The sequence below is a fragment of the Mauremys reevesii genome, linkage group 6 (assembly GCF_016161935.1).
Source record: "Mauremys reevesii isolate NIE-2019 linkage group 6, ASM1616193v1, whole genome shotgun sequence".
NCBI classification, from domain to species: domain Eukaryota; kingdom Metazoa; phylum Chordata; order Testudines; family Geoemydidae; genus Mauremys; species Mauremys reevesii.
The window spans coordinates 78,456,741-78,480,332 of NC_052628.1; the positions used below are offsets into that span (position 1 = coordinate 78,456,741).

At 38.4% G+C, this 23,592-nt stretch overlaps 1 protein-coding gene across 1 annotated transcript in view; it reads left to right on the plus strand.

Moving 5' to 3' along the window:
• Positions 1-23,592, plus strand: part of SPTLC1 (serine palmitoyltransferase long chain base subunit 1) — a 50,680-nt gene that overhangs the window by 7,504 nt on the left and 19,584 nt on the right. Inside the window, exons 2-6 of the mRNA XM_039544198.1 lie at positions 1,652-1,759; positions 5,708-5,802; positions 10,103-10,196; positions 12,467-12,539; positions 16,510-16,642. Coding sequence (XP_039400132.1) covers positions 1,652-1,759; positions 5,708-5,802; positions 10,103-10,196; positions 12,467-12,539; positions 16,510-16,642 — 503 coding nt within the window. The remainder of the gene's footprint in view (positions 1-1,651; positions 1,760-5,707; positions 5,803-10,102; positions 10,197-12,466; positions 12,540-16,509; positions 16,643-23,592) is intronic.

Below are 23,592 nucleotides of genomic sequence, written 5' to 3' on the forward strand. Positions count from 1 at the left end.
TTCCAGAGGGTCTGGCTGGAGAGTCTTGCCCACATGCTCGGGGTTCAGCTGATCGCCATATTTGGGGTCGGGAAGGAATTTTCCTCCAGGGTAGATTGGCAGTGGCCCTGGAGGTTTTTCGCCTTCCTCCGAAGCATGGGGCAGGGGTCACTTGCTGGTGGATTATTTGCTACTTGAAGTCTTTAAATCATGATTTGGAGCATTCAACAGCAGAGTCAAGGGAGTGAATTAGTTCAGGAGTGGGTGGATCGGCTTATGTGGCTTGCATCTTGCAGGAGGTCAGACTAGATGATCATAATGGTCCCTTTTGAATTCTATGATTCTATGATTAAGTATGGAGCTGTAAGTCAGGAGATCTGGGGTTTGTCTCCAACTCTTCTACTAATGTGTGACCTCGGGGAAATTTGTGCCTTAGTTTTCATGTTGGTTAAATGAAAAGTGCTCTTCAAATGCCATCTTCTGTTATCACGTGACGTGATGTGTTGCATACATCCTTATTACCACCTTTATTGTGGCTATCGAAATATCTGTACTGATAATTGTTACTGCTTTTGTTTCTCAGTGCATCTGCATTCTAATTCCTCCATTTTTGTAGGCCCCATACTAACAAAATACTAAACTGTTTTTGGGAATAGCTTCTCACAGTTATTCCTATATGGAGTGGGTAGAAGGGTGTCTGTATCAGGTTCTAGAAAAATAACTGATGTCCACTTTGTATACTGGATGCTTGTTAAAATAGAACATAAGAATGGCCATACTGGGTCATACCACAGGTCCATCTAGCCCAGTATCCTGTCTTCCAACAGTGGCCAATGCTAGGTGCTTCAGAGGGAATGAACAGAACAGGTAATCATCAAGTGATCCATCCCCTGTTGCCCATTCCCAGCTTCTGGCAAACACAGACTAGGGACACCATCCCTGCCCATCCTGGCTAATAACAATTGATCGACCTATCCTCCATGAATTTATCTAGTTCTTTTTTTGAACCTATTATAGTCTTGGCCTTCACAACATCAGCTAAACATAGCTAAACCCATGTTCTAAAAGAGCTATCAAGGGTTGATATATTTTAGAATTAGGTTTATGTCTAGCATGAACTTGTTCCTGATGTGGGCTGGCTTTAGCCTCATGCAATTTCTATTAATTTGGCTACAGATTTAATCAAACGTAGTCTGTCTAGCGGTGAGTCTGTATAACTTTTTAAACATGTGTATTAATTTAATGCAGTTAAAAGTGACACTGAGCCAGTAAAGTATGCTATTCTCTTCCATACATACTCCCTAGCCACAGCTTTGCCAGTGTAATTTAGGCTAACCTGCGGTGTACTTGCTAATCCTCTCATGCACCTTTCTAGAACTGAAACTGCCTAACATATCAACTTTGAGAGCAGCTTATTATGTCTTCCACTAACACATAGGATAAGACCATCCGTGTTCACTTTAACACTCAGTAGGCAGGATCCGCAAAGCCATGAACTTTCATAAAACACTTTTATTTAATAAAAAAAAAGAAAAGGTATATATGAACAGTTCTAGTTGATGCGAGGCAGTTTTGTTTCTTTTAGAAATATAATAATGGAAAGGAAAAAAGGAAAAATACCAACTAATTAAAACTGAATCTTATATGGACTCTCTTTTTTTTTAATTTCTAGGCTCCTGCTTACCATCTTATTTTGGAAGGAATTCTAATACTGTGGATAATCAGACTGCTTTTCTCTAAAACCTATAAACTTCAAGAACGGTCTGACCTCACACCTAAGGTATATTGTAATAACATTCTTCCCAATATGCAGATTTTTTCGTTATAGCAACAATTTATACTATTAATACATTTGTATGTTTTGACACTCGGTATGTGGTGTGATCACCTCACAAATTGAAACCACTGTGATAAGGCGATATTTCTAGTGACTCCAAAATGAAGTAAGAGATCTTTCAATATGTGTGTTTTGTTTTGGGCAGGAAAAATGATTGATCAGAAATAATATTACACCAGTTAGAAGAAAACTTAATTTTTAGAAAGTTACAAATCAGAAATTTGAAGGAGTTGGATTAATTGTTAAATTTCTAGAGAGATGAAATTGTCATCAGCTCTAGTTTGTGAACGGATTTGTTTTAACAATGGAAACTTCAGGTAGATTTAAAAAACGATTGGAAAAATTCATGCTGAATTTTACTGTCCTGGAAAGCAATTGCCAAATAATCAGTCTGGAAATAGAATGTCAGCATAAAATACTGGCACCTAACACTTCAGATATTAGCAAGTTTAAGAGAGGATTGAGAACTGTATACATCAGTGGGGATAAAATTCTGTTAAACTTTTAAACTCATTCCTGCAAACAGTTGGACTCTTGCTTAACTCTAAACACTAGTAGTCCCATTGACTCCAGCTGGACTACACATCTAAGTTAAGCATGTGTAAGTATCAGAATTAAACATCAGTACTTCATTTTCTCTTTCTTACTTCATCTGGTACTCAAAGCCATTATATTCTAAAAACTAGTGATAATGGTAGAGAGGCCCTCATGACTTCTTCTGTACTGGTATCTAAGGGTATGTCTTTTATAGGCGATCGGCCAGTGGGGATCGATTGATCGTGTCTAGCCTAGACGCGATAAATTGATCCTCAAGCATTCTCCTGTTGACTCCTGTACTCCAGCTCAGCGAGCGGTACAGGCATAGTCGACGGGGGAGTGGCAGCAGTCGACTCACCGTAGTGAAGAAACCGCGGTAAGTAGATCTAAGTACGTCAACTTCAGCTACGTTATTCATGTAGCTGAAGTTGCATAACTTCAATCTATGCCCTCTGCCCCCAGTGTAGACCAGGCCTAGTAGTCAATAAGGGGCTGAGAGCCCTTTGTGCAGTGGTCCCCAACCTTTTCATCTGGCGGGCGCCAGACACCGTGGCGGCGGTGGAGCAACCGCCGAAATGCTGCCGAATTTCTGCTGCATTTTGACGGCAACGCCTCTCGATGACGCTGCTTGCTGCCGACAAGCGACGGCATCGAGAGGCGTCGCCGCCAAAATGCCGCTGAAATTCGGCGGCATTTTGGCAGATGTTCCACCGCTGGCCAGGTCGCAGGCGCATTTAGATGCGCCCGCGGGCACCGCATTGGGGACCCCTGCCTTAGTGGATCTGCTTAGGCTAGAAGTGTTGCCACCAATAGGTTATTGTATTGAGGGTCATGGGTTGCTGAGATTTTTAACCAATATAATTTTAAATATTCACCTTCTGTCCACCAGTATGACACTGCCTTTACTCTTCAGGCATCATCTCCCAGGTCTGCTTATGTGATAATGGTGAATATGGATATTGCTGGACAATGCTGCACAGCAATAAACTGTATTGAAAGTTTGATAGAGAACATGCTAGGCTAGCAGCATTGACACTAGCTAAATACTTGATGAAACTATATGAGAATTCTTAAAACCTTGCAGACTGCTTAAGAAATAGGGGGTGGGGGAAAAGAAATCTAATGCATGTGCTATAATTACATTCATGAGCACACTAGCTTTTAATCTCAGTATTAGCCAAGCACACATTCTAACATGATTGTAGCTATTTCTAAATATTAAACAAATATTTAGACTTAATCTTGTTGCACACATCTATGTCATTTTGTTTCCTTTCAAATATAGGGCCATTGGGCATAGTTCCAATAAGAAATACAACATGTAAAAGATCAAATGTTTTATCTAAACGTTTTCTTAAAACAATTTTAAGAAAATCTCTTCTGAAACACAGGGCCATTTATATTTTGATACAGAAGGTCTTGTCCTCTTCAAATATGAAATGGTATTCTATAAAAAGTCAAAGTTCAAAAACAAAATAATTCATCATCTAAATAAAAGGAAAATATTGAAACTACAACAAAATAAACTTATAATTGTGTACACTTCCCTTTCCAATTTCTAATCTTTTTTGTCATTTAGACTTTGAAATTTTTTCTTTAAATGTAAGTATGAGTTTTCTGCATCAGAATCTTCAAACAAAAATTGGAAGTTACAGAAAGAGTGGATTTTCTTAAATAGTAATCCTGTAATAAGTATCAATAAGTAGATTGTTTTTTAAATATTCCGTTAGCCTTACAGTTTATATTGACATTTAATTACAATATTGATGTGAAAATCCAAAAGCTTTCATAAAACTTTTTTCTTTTGCATTTATGACTAGGTCATTGGGAGTGTCTGGTTTTCTTTGTCTTTTTGCAAGGATGGGATTTTATTATACCTGGAAAATAACTCTTAGGAAATGTTACTCTTCAAGTGTTAAGGGAGGTGTTACATTTTAGAGCTCATGGCCCTAGTGGCTACTGACATTTTAAGCATTGTTGTGTATCTGGGCTGGACAGTGTGATACTTAAAATGCCAGCAGCCCTCTGGAGCCTTTTTTGCACTAGTGCTAAGAACAACAATTTCCCATATCCGGTGTATGGGGATGGTTCATTGCAAGAGAACTACTTAAATTATAAAACCAAAGAGTGGAGATTGTCAGTTCTAGTCTCAATATCTAAAAATTTAGTTTAGTCTTTTAAAATAAGTTAAAAGTAGTTTCCAACTTAACATCCCTTTAATAGCTAATGCTTATATCATAGCCCTACTTAGTGTCATTGTGGTTCGGGGTTAGAGAGTATAGGACTAGGTGGAATGAAGGGTATGTCTACACTATCGGCCGGATCGGCGGGTAGTGATCGATCTATCGGGGATTGATGTATCGCGTCTAGATGAGATGCGATACATCGATCCCTGAACGCGCTCCCCGTCGACTCCGGAACTCCACCAGGGCGAGAGGCGGAAGCGGAGTTGATGGGGGAGCGGCAGCCATCGATTACGCGCTGCGAGGACATGACATATGTCAATCTAAGTCGATCTAAGATACGTTGACTTCAGCTACGCTATTCTCGTAGCTGAAGTTGCATATCTTAGATCAATTCCCTCCCCGACCCCCCAGTGTAGACTAGGGCTAAGGAACTCCTGAAATCTAATGCTGGTTCTGACTCTAAAAAGAACAGGAGTGCTTGTGGCACCTTAGAGACTAACAGATTTATTTGAGCATAAGCTTTCGTGGGCTTCTGACTCTGATTCACTGTGTGTCCTTGTGCAAGTGACATAACCTCAGTTACTCCATCTGAAAAATGGACAGGAACACTTGCCTACATTGCATGTGTTGTGAGGATTAGTAGTTATGACAGTCTATGCTATGTGATGTTACCTAATGTGCAGATTGTGATAATTTGATTAGTAATTGTAGCTTCTGTTGTGTCACTTCACTTAACACTCTAATGCAAGAACTGTTTGTTTAAATAGTGCTATAGAATCGTTGAGGACAGGAAGTGAGGAATGCTGTATCCAATATTAAATTAGAAGGTGATTTTGCTAGTTGGTAATCAGGAAGAAATTGCCTTAGTTAAAATTTTGACCAGGATGCTGAGTCAACCCCTTTTTCTTTTATAAAACATGCCATGAGATCTTTAATGAACAGATCCAGCCAGGATCTCTCATTTCAAAGTCAACCCAAGTAGTGCAGAACCCCTCTGTATAGTCTACGGGGGTAATAGTTCAACATTGATTTGGAAGGGTGCCACATGTTGATATAGTTCTTTTGGCTAGAACTATACCCATCTGCTTACCATACCATAATCTCCTATAATGGAAATCATATTTGAAAGATACTAAATGTTGGGTATTTTGACTTCTGATCCTTTCAGGAAAAGGAAGAATTGATTGAAGAGTGGCAACCAGAACCTCTTGTTCCTCCTGTATCAAAAGATCATCCAGCTCTCAACTACAGTGTTGTTTCAGGGTAAATTTAGCACAAAATATTCTTGTGTTCAACTTCAATATAAACCTCTTTTCAAATTTCTCTGTTTTTAAACATATGAGGATTTTAATGTTCCTGGAATATCTTTGTGAGTGAGTTGCATGTTAAGATTACAGGACTGGGTTTGTCACTGATGCTAAAGCCTCCTATCAAAGTTTGTTATATCTTTGTTGAAACAGAATTAATTTCTGAGGAGATACAATAGTATAGAGAATCTAATTATCTTTTTAATCACTTACAGTAAAGTATTAGGTAATTGGGCTTCATCTTGGTATCTTATTCAGGATCCTTTTCTGTTTGATGACTAATAACCAAAATGAAGCAAGTTTTGTAAAGGTATAGGCCTAAATTTTTGGGGTTTCCAGCTGGAGGGACCTGATTTTTGAGAAGATTGGCACTTTCTTAAAATTAGACTACTTTAAGGTATCTCAAGCTGGGCTCTCAAAAGTGGAGTCATTTGAAATCTTGGCTATAACATCATAGGGCTTGTCTACAAATTTGAAATGGGATTACACCAATGTGCACTAGCCAATTAGTGTGTGACATCGTGGTGTGGACTAATGCACTGTGTAGATGATAGAAAAGCCCTCAGAAGAGTGATACTGATTCACAGTATTTCCCGTATGTGTTGCAACACAGATGCAATTCAAACATAAGTACGCTTCTAGAGTATGCATCATAGTACTGCAGGAATGGTACACTTTTTGTTTTAACTTTTATGCTGGTAGCATTTAAAAATAAAGGTGTATTTTAGTGCTCATGAAAGATGCCAGGTTAACAACACTAGTTATTTTAAAATCATCCACTCATGAAACAAGTGTGGCACAAGCAGCACAGTGATTGCTTTCGCATGCTGGCCTGGCAATGTGCCGCTTACTTGTCAAAGAGGAAGCAGCTCTGCTTTAAAAAAAAAAGGGGGGGCCAAGTTTAATTGTGGCTTCTGTGATATGGATACTTTTGGTCACTTTTTCCCTGTCCAGAGCTGTTTTTAAAGATGTTGGGAAAGGGTGTGGGGAAACCATCAAAATGTCTCGGTGGATATGGAGTGAAGGAAAATATTCAGTGTTTGAAAATCTTTCACTTGAGTTAAAAAATGCCAAAATAAACTATTCAAAGCCTTTCAGGGATGCTACACTTAATAGTTGAGGAGGGAGAATCCTGGCACCTTCCTGGTAACACTAAGACCACCAACCAGCTACCTTCCCATGAGCCATTGAACAGCCATTGGATTGTAACTTGGGCTGTCAGCCTAGTTCACATCTCAGAATTAATATACAAGTGAAAATGTCCATATCCTATTGGCAGTTCAAGAGCCATCTTGTTCCCTGCTAAATTAATGATTCAGGTATCCTGTTGACAGTAACGGCAGTCTTCCTTCTGTGATTTTGATGTTAGTCTTCCACAAAAGTGTCTGTAATGCATCTCTTAATTATAATGGTATGTGGTGGGGGTTCTTTATTGCCATATTTAATATAGCTTGTGGATTTGAAGCATATGTAGCCGCCAGTACCTTAGGATGTATGAAATATTGTCTGCTAAAAGTAGAATGAAAACCTATTTATTCTAACACACATCATGGTGGTGGTATTCTCCTTTGTGGAAGACAGTTCTATACCTTGTGTTAAAGCCATATTTAGTTCGATTACATAGATTCTTGTCTGACCTGAACAGATGAGTTTGTTACTTAACCAAAAGTCCTAGCAGCTAATGTTGTTAGTGATGGCAAAACCAGCAATGCAGAGCATTTTCCTAACAAAGAACAACCAATTTTAAGTTAATTATTGTTAAAAGCTATGTTAAGACCACTTTAAGAGCATCTATGTTGAATTAACTGATTCATGAAATATAATAGACTATGCTTTGTAGGGAAACTATCTGCAAGATAGCCTATTTAGATAGAATCATATTGAATTCTCATTCAGCAAATGTGCACCTTAATGATTAAGGGAAAAATAACGAAATGTTGAAAACACAAATGCTAAAAATAAAGTATATCCCTGAAACAAAAAAGTCCACAATGAACTTTATAGACACTAGTACTTGTTCTATGCTAACTTTAATAAAATGTTACTTATTTTCTTATAACTTTTGATACGTCTTTTGCATTTTATGTTGAAGATGAAATTCAGTATTTGCCTTTGTCTGTACAAGCAACTCCCGTAAATATCAGTGAAATCCCCAAGCACAGATTTGGAATCTTAGGACCCTAAAAGACATTATCCAATTAATATACACATAGATTCCATAAACATCACTTGGAATTCTTTGTTTTTATATAAAGTAAGAATGTGGCCATTATTTTTTATTTACAAAGTTAATAGCATTTAAAAATTGCATCTGGGAATGTACTGATCATTGCAGTAAGCCTATACCTGCACAGTTACACCCTGATCTTGCAAAAACATATGTACATGAAAACCCTTTTGATCTCAACGGGACCACTAAACCTGTCTGGTTACTTGTGGGCATGTTTATATGGCCAGGACCTTAGAGATGCATTTCAGATGGACATATAGCGAGTTAATTGAACACTTTTCAAAACTGTTTTGCTGACTTTTCTCATTATTTTGATCTTCTGAATTAACAAGTTTTGAAGAAAACTGAATCCATGTTTTTTCAAAGTTATGAACGCTTGTGTGCAGTAAACTGAAACTTTTTTCTTACAATTTGTAGTGAATTCAAATTTAGCCTCTTTGTGTTTGTGGTTTGTCCAACTTAAAACTTTCTCCAAACTTATTCATTCAAAATGTATAAAAATTGTTTGGTGAATTAGGGTCAGAAAACAGTTTTGAAGCAACTATCTGAGGATATTTGAGCTGCCTTGATTGGTTTTGATTGTGTGTATATATAGGTCACATATTATTGTTCCCTGGTTAGACAAGCTTGGAGAAATTATATTTTATATTGATATAGTTTAGGATCATATTGTACAGCATGTGCATAAATAGGCAGAACTAGTGTTTTTCAGTCATAACGTCAGTACTTTACTTCTTGTCACTTTGTTATTAAGCGAAACTTTAATGTTGAGTTAGTAGTGTCTTTAGCATTTATAATCATTGTTACAAAGTACAGAACACAGAGGTCTGATTAATTTATAGGCTAGACATTAGGGGTTTCTAGCCTGATGTCTAAATTTAGGAAAAACAAGTCAAATTGAGTTAGCTAGTGCTAATGCAAACTCTTAAATAGTCAGATTTATCTTTGCTTCAGTAAAGATGTTTGATAAAATGCTTGCAGTGTAAAAGATTTCATTGTTCTCCTGGTTATAGGCTGCTTGTTCTAAAATTTGCTGAACATTTTGCTCTGGTCACATTTTTGTCTCCACAACTATTTTTTGTCGTCATTGCTTGATTATTTTTTTTTTTTTAAACTTCCAATCCTGGTTCTAGCAAAAACTGTTCCTGGAATTACTGTAACTTCTATGAATTAAACAGAATGAAATCTAGCATGTCTGATTTCCCAAGCATTCTAAAACATCTTGTGTTGAGTGTCTGCATAAACTTGGTGCCTTTTTATTTTTATAATTTTTTTTCCATATGTGTTTGCAAAGGTGATCTTGCTATATGACAAAACTATTGGTTTTTTTAGTTAACTCTTGTTAGCGAAGTGGGAGGATCCCAAGTATTCCAAATGCACTTTGCAAATTATACAAAGAAGTTTTAACCACTACTTAAATACATCACCTTTGTGGCATGAACCAGCAATTATTTAAACAACAAGCAGAAATCCTAAACAGTTTGGAACAGAACTTTGGAGAATGCTACATTTAGTTTAAGGGACAGGAGATTTTTAGGTAGGCAGAATGTAATTATCCAAACTGGAATTTGACAAGATGCTGTGGTTAGTATATCTGTTTGTATGGTATTTAGGCTATGTCCGCACTAGAGCGCTTACACCAGCACAGCTGTACCGATGCAGCTGTGCTGTTGTAAGATCTCGTGTAGCCACTCTATGCCAACAGGATGTAATTACATCTCCCTTTGATGTAATTAAACCACCCCCAACAAGCGGCTGTAGCTATGTCAGTGGGAGAAGCTCTCCCGCCGACATAGCACTGTGCACACTACCACTTATGCTGGCAAAACTTATGTCACTCGGGGGTGTGCCGATATAAGTGGTAGTGTAGACATGGCTTTACGTTCAGAGTAAAATTATGACTTTAAAAACATGGCAGAATAGGGGAAAAAAATCAGCATGTTTCAATTAATATCGTAATATGCTTTAAAACACAGTCAGTGTACTGTTTGACTCTAACTATAGCACTGTTTTTATATTTTTGTAGCCCCCCAAGTCATAAAATCATAGTGAATGGCAAGGAATGTATAAATTTTGCATCATTTAACTTTCTTGGACTTCTGGATAACGAAAGAGTGAAGGTGAGTAGGTTATATGATTGCACATAGATAGTTATATACAAAGCGATTTTTTTAAAACATGCTATTGAATTTTACCTTGAGTTTGGGGATGACTTCAAAATATGTGAACCTCACAATCACTCAGCATCGTAGTAGTCTTCATCCACCTCGCATCCTAAGCCTGGTTCTGCTGTTGACCTACCATGTGACCTTGAGCAAGTCACTTCACCTCTGCTTACACTTCTTTATTTGTAAAGAAAATACATACCTACCTCATAGGAATTACCAAAATTAAAAACATTTAGCACTTATATTTAGACATATTCAAAGCCTTATGCAAATATTAAATACGTATTCTTGGGTGATGTGTTTCAGTCCAGTAACAATATGAAATAAAGAAATTGCAATAACTTGTGTTATGCCTCAGTTATTTCCAGTGTATACTGGAAGTGTGAAAGTACTAGGAATTTAAATGGCAAAATGTTAATCATGTTTAATGTTAATGTTAAAATGTTTAATGTTAAATATGGCAGGATATGCATCATTGTAGTTTGTGTATTATAAGTAAGGAATCAGTTTGGTCAGAGATTCCGTGACTTTAACAGATGTCTGTGACTTCTGGGGCTTCAGTCTCGGGTGGTGGGGCTCAGACTTGATCCCTGGGTGGCCAGGCTCAGACTTCAGCCCTGCTGTGACCATACACTGATTTTGTACATTTTTGCCATGACTAATCCATGAATTTTGCCTGATTTTACTGTGACAAAATTGTATCCATAATTGTGTTCAATTCTGAGGCATTTATAGGTTTGAAAAGGACAATTCCCTATATGTAAGTTCTTCCAAAGTTTGGGTAGATAATTAACATTTTTCCCCTTCTTTGATTATCCTTGCTTTTATATGGGCCTAGCAATTTTAGCACAACCAAACAGAATTCTGTTGAAAATAAACAGCCTCTTCTCTCCTGTCATTCTTTCTGATTAGAAAAAGTGACAAAGTTTAATTTTGTAACAAAAATAAAGACTACAGAGAGAATTGTTTAAAAACATTTCAGGAAGTATCTTCTAGAAAAGTGTAGTAACAAACTTTGAGATTCTAAGTGGCATCTGATAGTGGAGTTTATGGACATCTTACTTCGTGGCATAGTGTTTGCTACTCTCAGTACGCTCACTGACTTCAGTGAGACTACTCATGGTAGTAAGCATTTTGTCAAATAGTAAGGTGTTAACAGGATCATACCCACTTAAAATTTGATCTTTTCATGACCCTGAGTATTCCATTCAAACTGCTTTCTGTATAAGAAGATAACATCAAGTCAGTTTTATAACTTGTTCAGGTTGTATTGAGAACTATATATAACCTTGTTGCACACCCACTGCAAGACCAGAATATTTTTTTTTCAATTACTGTTTAATCTAATGTTCCTTTTCTGACTAAAAAGGAGGTAATCTGATAGAAGTGACTTCCTCCTTCTCCTCAAGCGTGGAAGAGGCACTTTGGGGCGCTCTCCTCAACTGATATTGATAAAAACAGAGACGACTATAAATAGTTTATAGCTGTGTATAGTGCAGTCATTGATGGATGGTGTCAGCTGGAAAACTTTATTTTGAGAGAGAGTTCAGCTAGTTCTCTTCATGCACCTGAAGTTTTAAGGAATATACTTTACTTGTGTGAAATACCAAAGTATATAGGGTGACATTTACTGTAGGTTGACATCAAAATGAAAGTTCTTAAATTATTATTAAATTAAACATCTCAAGGCAACTGTTGTCTCAGTGAGATTTGCAGTGGTGCCTAACTCCATTAGGTGCTTTTGAAAATCCTTCCCTTGGTCTCTTTGTGTGAAGGAAATAAAGGAAAAAGTAAACACACTTCTGACGTGGTAGTAGAATGTCATCTTTGCCTTTTTGTGAAATATAAATTTGTTCTTCATCTAGAACAGTACTACTGAAATGGCTAATATTTCAATAGGCATGGAATCATATATACAGTTGCTTGATTTTTAAAGTTACATTATTAGTACCTACTAGGTACTCTTTTCCACAGTGCACCATCAGTGTAGTATTGTTATACAGTAAACTAAGCTTAAATACCTGATTAAAATAGTGAAGTCTCATTGGCAAATGAGTTATTGTACAACATTTTAATTGCATTTGGTTCTATGGCTATATAAATTATACGGAACAAGAAGAGGAATGTTGACAATTATGTAAAATTGACAATCTGAACTGTGCAGAATATATTATTGTACAAATAAGTTAAATGTTGTTTTTCATGTAACGTTTTCACTAAAGAATGCAGCCCAGGCCTCTTTGAGGAAGTACGGAGTTGGCACTTGTGGACCTAGAGGGTTTTATGGCACTTTTGGTAAGTATAACTTTGCTTTACTGTTACTAACATGCTTTTAGTTCATCTTATTTTAAAGATTTTTCATATTGAGGTGGTGGGTATTTCCAATATACTTGCTCGGTACCTGTCTTGGTTTCTCAATGCAGGGAATGGCAGATACACAACAGACTTTTTGGTATGATTGCTAATGATCTGTGATGCTTAAAATTAAAATTAAATTAAACAAGTGTTTTAAACAAAAGGCGCTTCTCGCGTAGTCCATCTAACATAGATCCTTTAGCCAAGTCATAATGCTGAATTTGACCTACTGCGTTTAGGGCACCATAGAGAGAATGTGGATAAACTAGAGTCCAAATAAGTACAATTACATGATAATGGGTTTGAGTCTAAAAGAGGGAATATGCACAATCCAGTCAAGACTGAGACATATTTAAGTGTTTTAAAAAATGTAATAAAGTAGCTATTTTCATTACTACTAGCTACCCTGTTTTGTTTAATCAACATAAATTAAATGATAAAAACTTAATTGAGATTGATTAAACAATAGCAAAGGCTATCAATTCAAGTATGGTAGCTTGATAAAAATGCATGTATTTACTTTAAGTCATAGGTATAGTGTTTACCTGGACTTGTTCTAGATCAGTCGGTGATAATCTAGGACCCACAATTTAGACTTAGTCCCTGCTCTATCCACTAGGTAAAACTGCCTTCTAATACATACCATCAGTAACAGCAAGGGCATATAGAAATTACTTGCCATGTAAATTTAGTATACTTTTCTTTTTAGAAGCTTCCTTATGTTTCAAAATTTCACTTGGTTTACAATGCTGTGGAATTTGCCATACTGGGAAGTGTGTTTAAAATGGTTGAAGTAGAAATGCACTTAAAACTCCTTCATTAAATGCTAAATAGACCACAAGAGGGCAGTCTGATTTCTGTATATTTTAAAATTAAAATGATGAAACTTGTTGTCTTATTTGTATAATACTGTATTCAGACTGAAATATCCTCTACAAGAAACATTAAGACTTTTTGTGGTGGGAAGAGTTCTAGTTGTGACAAATCTCAATATGAAATTTGTTTTTTTTTTTTATAATCAGCTTAGTTGTGAAACTAGCCTCTCTAATATTTCATTACAGAATTATGGCATTTATTATTTCTTTGCTGTCTCCACTCAGGAGACGTAAAGGGCAGGATAGTTACAGGTTTAAAATTTTGTCTTGTCTTCTTGTGAGCTTTCATGTCACTCCCTGGGAGTCATGGATTCTTTTGTTAATCCAGATGGTTGTAGAGAGCTCCCTTGGCGTCCACCATATGTTTGATTTCTCCAGAAGGCTGGCTTAGATATTTCATTTAGTCAGGTCAGCCCTACTGAATGATCAGACAATCACCTTACGTGTTTAAATTTGATAAATATTTCATATCTGCCAGCGCAAGATTGTTTTATTGCAGCTTTTTAGACTTAATCCTGCAGACTTTGTTCATTGATGTCACAACATACCTGGTCTTCCTGTCCATCCAAGGTGATAGCCAGCTAATAATAGTTATTAGTGAGCAGACCTGAGTATTCGGACTCTTACATGTTGGCAACGCTTTTGTGACTTATCATAGTTGTCAAGTATTAAGTTTTTAATGAGAAATTTATTATATTCACATCCTGGTTGCTGCAAACAACAATGCTCTCTGAATATAGAGCCCCTTCACTGTGTGTGGTGGTTGTATCTGTCAGTTAAAGCTCATTAAATCTATAGAGTTAGATGTCCTCTTCTCTCACTTATTCCCCAGGTAGCTGCCTGATGTTCTGAGCTTTAAGATCAAGTATTTTTATTGAAAGGCTTAGGTCATCCACATACACTTCTCTAGAAAGCTTTCTTTTTTCCCCCTCTAGGCCAGGGGTTCTCAACCTTTCTCTTTCTGAAGCCCCCACCAACATGCTATAAAAACTCCACAGCCCATGTGTGCCACAACAACTTTTTTCTGTATAGAAAAGCCAGGACCAGCACTAGGCAAGCAGGGCAACTGCCCAGGGCCCCGTGCCACAGGGGGCCCTGCAAAGTTAAGTTGCACATGCTTTGTATGGGTGGCGGGGCTCATGGCCCTGGGATTTCTGCCCTGGGACCCAAGTCTAATGCTGCCCTGCTGGGCGGATCTGCTGAAACCAGCTAATCCCCGCGCCCCCACCCCAAAGGGTCCTGGACCCTGGTTGAGAACCACTGCTTTAGGCAATTCATAGCTGGATGCTCAAAGCTGTAGCTTTTCTCCATATCCTGCACACTTCAGCTGATGAGGCCCCATGAGGAAGTTTGTTTTTTAATGCTATATTTCATGTGGCCTCTTCTTTGGGTGTTCATTGCCATACAACAGATCCTACCCATGCTCCTCTTTTACTAGTTGAGTCAAAGTTCATCCAGCTTCCAGACTGACTGGGGGATTGAGTCTGGTAGATCCAGCAATTATTTGAAAACAAGGAAAACTGTTACCAGAGTTTCTGAAAACAAACTTCTAAACCTTTATGAAGTCTACATTCTGAGTGTGTTTCCAAAGACCACAACCAGTATTCACCCTGTAAGTACTTAGGGAGTACTCCAGCTGTCTCCATTTGGAAGATGTTGATCAGTGTAGGTTCTAAGTGCCAGAAAAAACTTTTTTTTGGACAAAGGGTTTGTAGTTAAAAATTGAATTTTAAGACTGAAAGCCAGTTCTTTGCACCAGTGATACTCTAGGCAAATTAAGGTAGGGCAGACCAAGGCTTCCAGTTTCTAAAATATGGAAAGGACTGGATAAAATTGATCCAGATCACGTGGATGAAGGTTATAGTGGGAAGACCTATTATAGTCAAAGAGTAATATGTACACACAAATCTAGTAGAAGTATACTTCTGGGGAATGGTATATATTTGATTCACATAATGTGGAGATCATGGGTCAAATCCAGGGTCTTTGTGCAATTTCTGTCCCCACCCCTCCCTTAAATATGAAAACCTGCATCTTTAACGTTGATACCATAACAGACACATCAGTCTTGGGGCAGTAGAATGTTTGTAGACTACTAAATGGTCTACCTTTTTTTTGCTGCTTCTCAGTTCATGTGAAAACAAAGCAATAAGGCATGAGCTTCAGTGCTGTGTTGGGCAATTATATTGGGTTGTGTTGATTTTCTGAGTTAGGATGGACAGAAGTTCAGCCAGCCAAGATTTAGTTAATTGCTGGAAATTGCATTACTTGTTACTGTTTGCACTGCAGTAGCAGCTAGGAATTCCGGTCATGGACCAGGGCCTCATTGCACTAGGCGCTGTACAAACAGAACAAAAAGGCAGTCCCTGCCCTAAGGTGCTTACCAGGGCCGGCTTCAGGCACCAGCATTCCAAGCAGGTGCTTGGGGTGGCAATCTGCAGCAGTCCATGTGTTTTTGCCCCCAAGCAGCACGCCAAATTGCCACCACAGACGGCGGGGGCAGCCCATGTGCCGTTAGGGCAGCTCGCACGTTTCCGCGGCGGCCGCTTCTATGTTCAGCTGTCCGCAGCGGCACAGCTTCTGTCTTCCGGCTGAATTGCTGCTGCTGGGGAAACGCGCGTGCCGCCCTAATGGCACACAGACAGCCCCCGCTGTCAGCGGCGGCAATTCGGCAAAAACAGTAGAGCCGGCCCTGGTGCTTACAGTCTAAATGTAAGGAAATTCTCATTGCTGTTCTGAGTACACAGGCATATTAGTTTTGCAAATATGTATGTGGTTTGGCAACTATTAGAACTTCTGATGCTTGGATTTGACAAACACCAGTCAGTGCCCATCAAGGATTGATGCATCAGCTTTGGTGTTTAGTGATTAATTTACTGTGACACTGTTACCACTGGTAAACAATTATATTCTTCCTTAGCAAAGTCCTGTTTCAGTACATGGCTGTGTTAATTTCCAAGTACAAACTGTTACGCCATTCTGCAACAAAAGCAGAACAATTAAACTTGTCTAAGAATTTTTAATTTTTTTCTCAGATGTACACTTGGAATTGGAAGATCGACTAGCAAAATTTATGAGGACAGAGGAATCTATTATATACTCATATGGATTTGCCACAATTGCCAGTGCTATTCCAGCATATTCAAAGCGAGGGGACATAGTGTTTGTGTAAGTAACACTTACCTTTCAGAGATCCCAGAGTAAAATTTCTGGGGGGTGAGGTAGAATATTATTCAGATCCTGAAGAACTCCTTCATTGTGTGTGTTCAAAAGCCTGGTATTCTCTAGCCAGATAACTGCATCTCCACATAGATTTGTACATTTAATGTTCAATTGTGCCTGAGGAGCATACAGTGCAGTTTAGGAGGAGGGGTGCAAAGATGGCTATTTTTGTTGGCTGTGTATTAGGTAATTCCCCTGTCTTAAATTAGAACATTTTGAAACTCACTTTAACTTGCATCACCTACTGGTGAACTCAGTGGGTTGTGGTGGGGAAGCCGCAAACCAACTCTGTGCCACTAGACAGTCTTTCGCCCCACTGGGATGATCCTAAATATGGCATAGCCAACTACAGGAGAGCCACTTCTTGTCAGGTGCACACTGCAAAGCAGCCTGAATGGAGAGGAGAATCTGGGACATATTTTCTAAAGTTGAATGTCTACAATGAATAGAAGTTGTCATGAAATAGCTTAAGCTTGATCAGTAGGCTGAAAGTCAGATTGGATTAAAATGAAAAAGTTTAATGTCATAAGAATAAAAGGAAAACTTTAATAAAACCATTTTGTAGAGCAATGTAACCTTGTTTGTATAATTATATTTAACATGTAAGCTGATCAATGGGCCTAAAACTCCTATCTCTTCTGATTTGTTCTTCAGACCAAATGTGCCAGCTTTCAGTTGTTGCTGTTACCCAAGAAAATCAGACTTTGGCAGTAATTGCCACCTAAGGAGGGAAACACAAGTTCCCTTGTATGCAAGGAATAGCAAGAGTGCAGTGGTTAATTTTCCTGTATCAGCCATTGTGCAGTGTTGTTGGCAGCTAATTTGAGATGGGCAGGCTTTTCTGCCTTGCCTGCAGGGCCTTCATAACTGTTAGAAGGTCAGGGGAAAGATGCCAGCCCAGATTGACAAGTTAAATCTGACAGCACTCATGCCAGTCTAAATCCTGAATTGTATATGGAAGGTGAGAACACTGAGGTACATGCTCTCTGAGATAGTGGGGCTATAGGGCACTTTATACTTAGATATGCAGATGCTCTGTCGTGCCAAAAATACCATAAGACTAATATTATCTTTGAAAGAACTAACACTGTGACATAGCAAGAATTTTAATCATAAGCAAGATTGAATGGAGCAGCTAGAGCTTGAGGGCAAGCTTCTGTGAGGTACTGAACTCATTCTGAAGAGACTTGAACATTAAATAAAAATAAAGTAAAATCGTTTTCAGAAATATTTCTACTGCCTTCTGGTTACCCTGTGACATTTCGAGCTACGCTTACCTATATGACAATCACTTTTTTTTTTTAAAGAGTAAAGTAAGAGGGTTGTACCACAAACTACACTTCTGATAGAAACTTACGAAATTATTTGCAGATCACCATTGTGGGGTGTGATGTAATGTACTCATCTTATTTCTCTGTAAAACCTCAAGGCGTTTGCAGTCTTTATCTAATAAAACACAATCAGCTTCAATTTTAACTTCGAAAATTAGTTCTACTCTAAAAATTGACTGACCACACTTTTAAAAAGTAACCAGTTCCATGCCTAATTGTCTATCTTAATTTCCACCTAAAACATATTCAACTTCAGAAAAAACAACTTTTACTTTTAACTTCGGGTTGCCAACTTTCTAATTGCAGAAAACTGAGCACCCTTTCCCTGCCCCTTCCCTTAGGCCCTGGCCACTCCATTCTCACCTATCTCTGTCACTCGCTCTTCCTCACCCTCGCTCACTTGTTCATTTTCACTAGGCTGGATTGGGGCTTAGAGTGTGCGAGGGGGTGAGGGCTCAGTTATACACATATAACCTAAGCATCACCTTTGATTATGCCCTCTGATATCAGCAAATTATAACTTAATGAACACTTTTATCAATGTGAAAGGGGAAAAAAAATACTCACTCTCTTCTAGTTAAAAGAACAGGCGTACTTGTGGCACCTTAGAGACTAACAAATTTATTTGAGCATAAGCTTTCGTGGGCTACAGCCCACTTAATTGGATGCATAGAATGGAACATATAGCAAAGAGATGTATATACATACAGAGAACATGAAAAGATGGGGGTTGTCCTACCCACGCTAAGAGGCTAATTAATTAAGATGAGCTATAATCACCAGGAGAGAAAAAAAACGTTTGAAGTGATAATCAAGATAGACACTGACAACAAGGTGTGAGGATACTTAACATGGGGAAATAGATTCAATGTGTGTAATGGCTCAGCCATTCCCAATCTCTATTCAAACCTGAGTTGGCGGGGTCTAATTTGCATATTAATTCAAGTTCAACAGTTTCTCGGAGTCTGTTTTTCAAGCTTTTCTGTTGCAATATTGCCACCTTTAAGTCTGTTACTGAGTGACCCAAGAGGTGTTCTACAGGTTTTTGAATGTTATAATTCCTGATGTCAGATTTGTGTCCATTTATTCTTTTTCGTAGAGACTGTCCAGTTTGGCTAATGTACATGGCAGAGGGGCATTGCTGGCACATGGCATATATCACATTAGTAGAGGTGCAGGTGAATGAGTCCCGATGGCGTGGCTGATGTGATTAGGTCCTATGATGGCGTCACTTGAATAGATATGTGGACAGAGTTGGCATCGGGTTTTGTTGCAAGGATAGGTTCTTGGGTTAGTGTTTTTGTTCTGTGGTGTGTGGTTGCTGGTGAGTATTTTGCTTCAGGTTGGGGGGCTGTCTGTAAGCGAGGACAGGTCTGTCTCCCAAGATCTGTGAGTGAGAGATCATCTTTCAGGATAGGTTGTAGATCTTTGATGCACTGGAGAGGTTTTAGTTGGGGGCTGAAGATGACGGCTAGTGGCGTTCTGTTGTTTTCTTTGTTGGGCCTGTCCTGTAGTAGGTGACTTCTGGCTACTCTTCTGGCGCTAGCAATCTGTCTCTTCACTTCAACAGGTAGATATTGTAGTTTTAAGAATGCTTGATAGAGATCTTGTAGGTGTTTGCCTCTGTCTGAGGGATTGGAGCAAATGCGGTTGTATTTTAGAGATTGGCTGTAGACAATGGATCATGTGGTGTGTCCTGGATGAAAGCTGGAGGTATGTAGGTAAGTATAGCAGTCAGTAGGTTTCCTGTATAGAGTGGTGTTTATGTGACCATCGCTTATTAGCACAGTAGTGTCAAGGAAATGGACCGCTTGTGTGGATTGGTCTAGGCTGAGGTTGATAGTGGGATGGAAATTGTTGAAATCATGGTGGAATTCCTCAGGGGCTTCTTTTCCATGGCTCCAGATGATAAAGATGTCATCAATGTAGCGCAAGTAGAGTAGGGGCGTTGGGGGATGAGAGCTAAGTCAGCCATAAAAATGTTGGCATACTATGGGGCCATGCGGGTACCCATAGCAGTGCTGCTGACTTGAAGGTATATATTGTCCCCAAATGTGAAATAGTTGTGGGTGAGGACAAAATCACAAAGTTCAGCCACCAGGTTAGCCGTGATATTATCGGGGATACTGTTCCTGATGGCTTGTAGTCCATCTTTGTGTGGAATGTTAGTGTAGAGGGCTTCCACATCCATAGTGGCCAGAATGGTGTTTTCTGGAAGATCACTGATGGATTGTAGTTTCCTCAGGAAGTCAGTAGTGTCTCAAAGATAGCTAGGAGTGCTGGTAGCGTAGGCCCTGAGGAGAGAGTCCACATAGCCAGATAATCCTGCCGTTAGGGTGCCAATGCTTGAGATGATGGGGCGTCCAGGATTTCCAGGTTTATGGATCTTGGGTAGCATATAGAATGCCCATGGTCGGGGTTCTAGGCATGTGTCTGTACAGATCTGTTCCTGTGCTTTTTCAGGGAGTTTCTTGAGCAGATGGTATAGTTTCTTTTGGTAACCCTCAGTGGGATCAGATGATTATGGCCTGTAGAATGTGGTGTTAGAGAGCTGTCTAGCAGCCTCTTGTTCATATTCCACCTTATTCATGACGATGACAGCACCTCCTTTATCAGCCTTTTTGATGATATCAGAGTTCTGATGGCGTTGTGTTGAGCATGGCTGAGGTTATGGGGCAAGTGATGCGGCTTTTCCACAATTTCAGCTGTGCACGTCGACGGAAGCAATCTATGTAAAAGTCCAGTCTGTTGTTTCAACCTTCAGGAGGTGTCCACGCAGAATCCTTTTTGTTTTGGTAGTGCTGGTAGGGAGGATTCTGTGGGTTAGTATGTTGTTCAGAGGTGTATTGGAAATATTCTAGTTCTTCTAGTTGTATTAGCTCCACCAGGCATACAGGAATAAACTGTTAATGTTAGCCAACAATTTTATACTCACAAGCAATGGCTGTAATAATTAAGGTGCCATTTTTACACACCTATTTTGAAGACTAGCACTGGGCACTATAACCTATTTTGTGCTAAAATATAAAAATACCTGTAAATAGTATATGTACCATTTTTAAAGTGCTGTAAAAATATTAAGATTGGGCCAGGACATGTTACATACAATAAGGTGTGATCACTTTTTGTCTGTGAGAAACTCCTTTCATTGTTAATGGGAGTTGCTTATAAATTTATGCGTTTAGGAAGATGATATACTTGGTGTGACATGGAATCTTATTGGTTTGGGCCTGTGCTGAGTAAATGAATATTCTCTATGGTATCCATATCTGGCTCCCTTTAAAATAGGGTAGCAGTCTTACTATTTTTCTCTAATACTGGCCCAGTCAACATTGGAATTACTATCTTAACAGAAAATGTTCAACTGTTAACATAGTTTGCATAGTTATGTCTGGTCCCCATTTTACTGGGTAAACTATTTTAAAACAGTGCTTTAGACTCGGATATGCTTTTTAAACATTGCTTTGAAGCAGTGATGCCTGATGCATAGTGGTTTGCACACAGTGCTTACAGGAAGAAAAATCTGTAACTGGTCTAGAAAACCTAAATCTTTAAACCTAGTATGTTGCAAAAAATTTGAAACTTTAGTTATAGAGCTAACTGCATCTGATAAGAAATCAGGACCCAAATGTACCATCTATGTGATTCTAGCATGCTTAAAAAATGCATTCAGTTGATGTGTAGAGAGTCTAAGCTTGTATGTGATAACATTTGTTCTTGTTATGGGCAAAAATAACTAGTTGATAGAAATGTTTGGATGTTATTATGTTAAATACTGTTGGCAACTTATGGTTACTCTCAAATTACCTCACTCACATTGTCAATAAAAATGAGTTGATGACAATCTGACAAGCAATTATTGCAATAGTATGGAGAGCAGTGGACATATTTGGTATCAAATGTCTCTAAAATAACCAAACAAAACACTTCAAACTTAATGAAGAAAAAGTGCAATTACTAGCTGAATGCTTTCTTTGAAAGTTAGTAAATTTTGCCTCTCCTATCATGCAAAATGCTTCTGCAACCACAAAGCTACAATAGAAAGGTTCACCTGGATAAACAGAAAAGCTTCATACTTACATTTATTTGGAGGAAAGAGGTTATCCCACTTTGTGATGAGAAAATAGGCTGTATTTAAGTTAGATTATTTTCTGTGAGAACATATACCCATGCAATAAATAGCAGTAGACTCATGGTTAAGGCTGCATTCCCTAAACCTGTTTCTCTTGACTTTTTTTAGTAAGAGCTACAGTTTGTGTATTCACATTTTAAATTAAAGCAAATTAAAATGTACTGCATTGAGTGGCCAGAATATTTTAAGCTTGATATGCTGAATTCAGTATATTTATTACCTGTACACTTGTATTTTTAGTTTTTTGCAGTAAGGCTATATCTACACTTACTGTGGTGTATAAGGTATGGGCACCATATGTGTAGCTACACGCTGCAGTGAGAGTCAGGCTGCATCCCTGTTTGTCACTGCAGCATGTAGCTCTGTGCCGCAGAGCTACCAGAGCCTTTTGCTGCAACCAAGAAAGGCTCTGGCAAGGGAGAGGCACTGCTTGGGCATGTAGAGAGCCAATGTAGGACATATGGCCTAAGGCTTCTGGCATGTAGGCACCCTACTTGCCTAAGCTGTCTCTCACCATCTATATTGCTGTTTCTACCCATGCTACCTGGGCATGTGGTGGTCTTATTTTGCATGCTGCCTTAAGTGTAAATGTATCCTAAGTCTCTGCTTCAGTAGCACACAGTATTTATCACTGAGAAAAAAGGTGTATTCATGGCATCATGTTAGAGATTTGATATTTGAAAATTAAATTACCATTGTTCAGTATGTGCAGAAGGAGGGATTTGCAACTTCAAAAGGAATTCTGAGTATATCCGATTAAGAAATTACCAAAAAATTTTATTTAGTTGGGGGGAAATTACATACACATCTTTAAGTCTGAAGAAATGGCTTACCAGGCCTGGAAAACTGGGGAAAATGCTCACCATAAAGTGGAATAAAAGAGGAAGAATGAGTATGAGTACTCTTAAGACTGATAAGAGAGGTCAGGCACATCCTCAGACTTGCTGTGCTTTAAAACTGAGGCAGGTAGAAAGAGAAGAACCAATGGATAATTATTGGAGTATAATACCCCTATTTATAGAATGTTGGGCTCCTTAACTGCCACAATGAAAAATAGGTAACCACAGAATAAGCCTGATAGTCATCCTAGATGCAAAGACAGTAAAATGACTTCTCAGTGAAAATAGTTAATTACATATATTTGTAGTGGTTTCAGATGAACAGTTCAATGTAATTTGGAAACCAGAAAATACTTTAGTATGACTTCTGTGCACTGGTCCTTGCTTTAGAGAAAAACTCGTTATTGTACATTTCATGACTAAAGTGTAAAGATGTCTCCACATAGCCGCAGAGGGTAACAGGTGTTAGAAACCAATTTTAAATTATTTAAAATTGTGTGCAATAAAACATAGATTTTATTTATACACATATAAGTATACAAGGCAGTTTAAAAGCAAAGGAGGCCTAAAAGGTAATTGACCTATGCTGTTGTT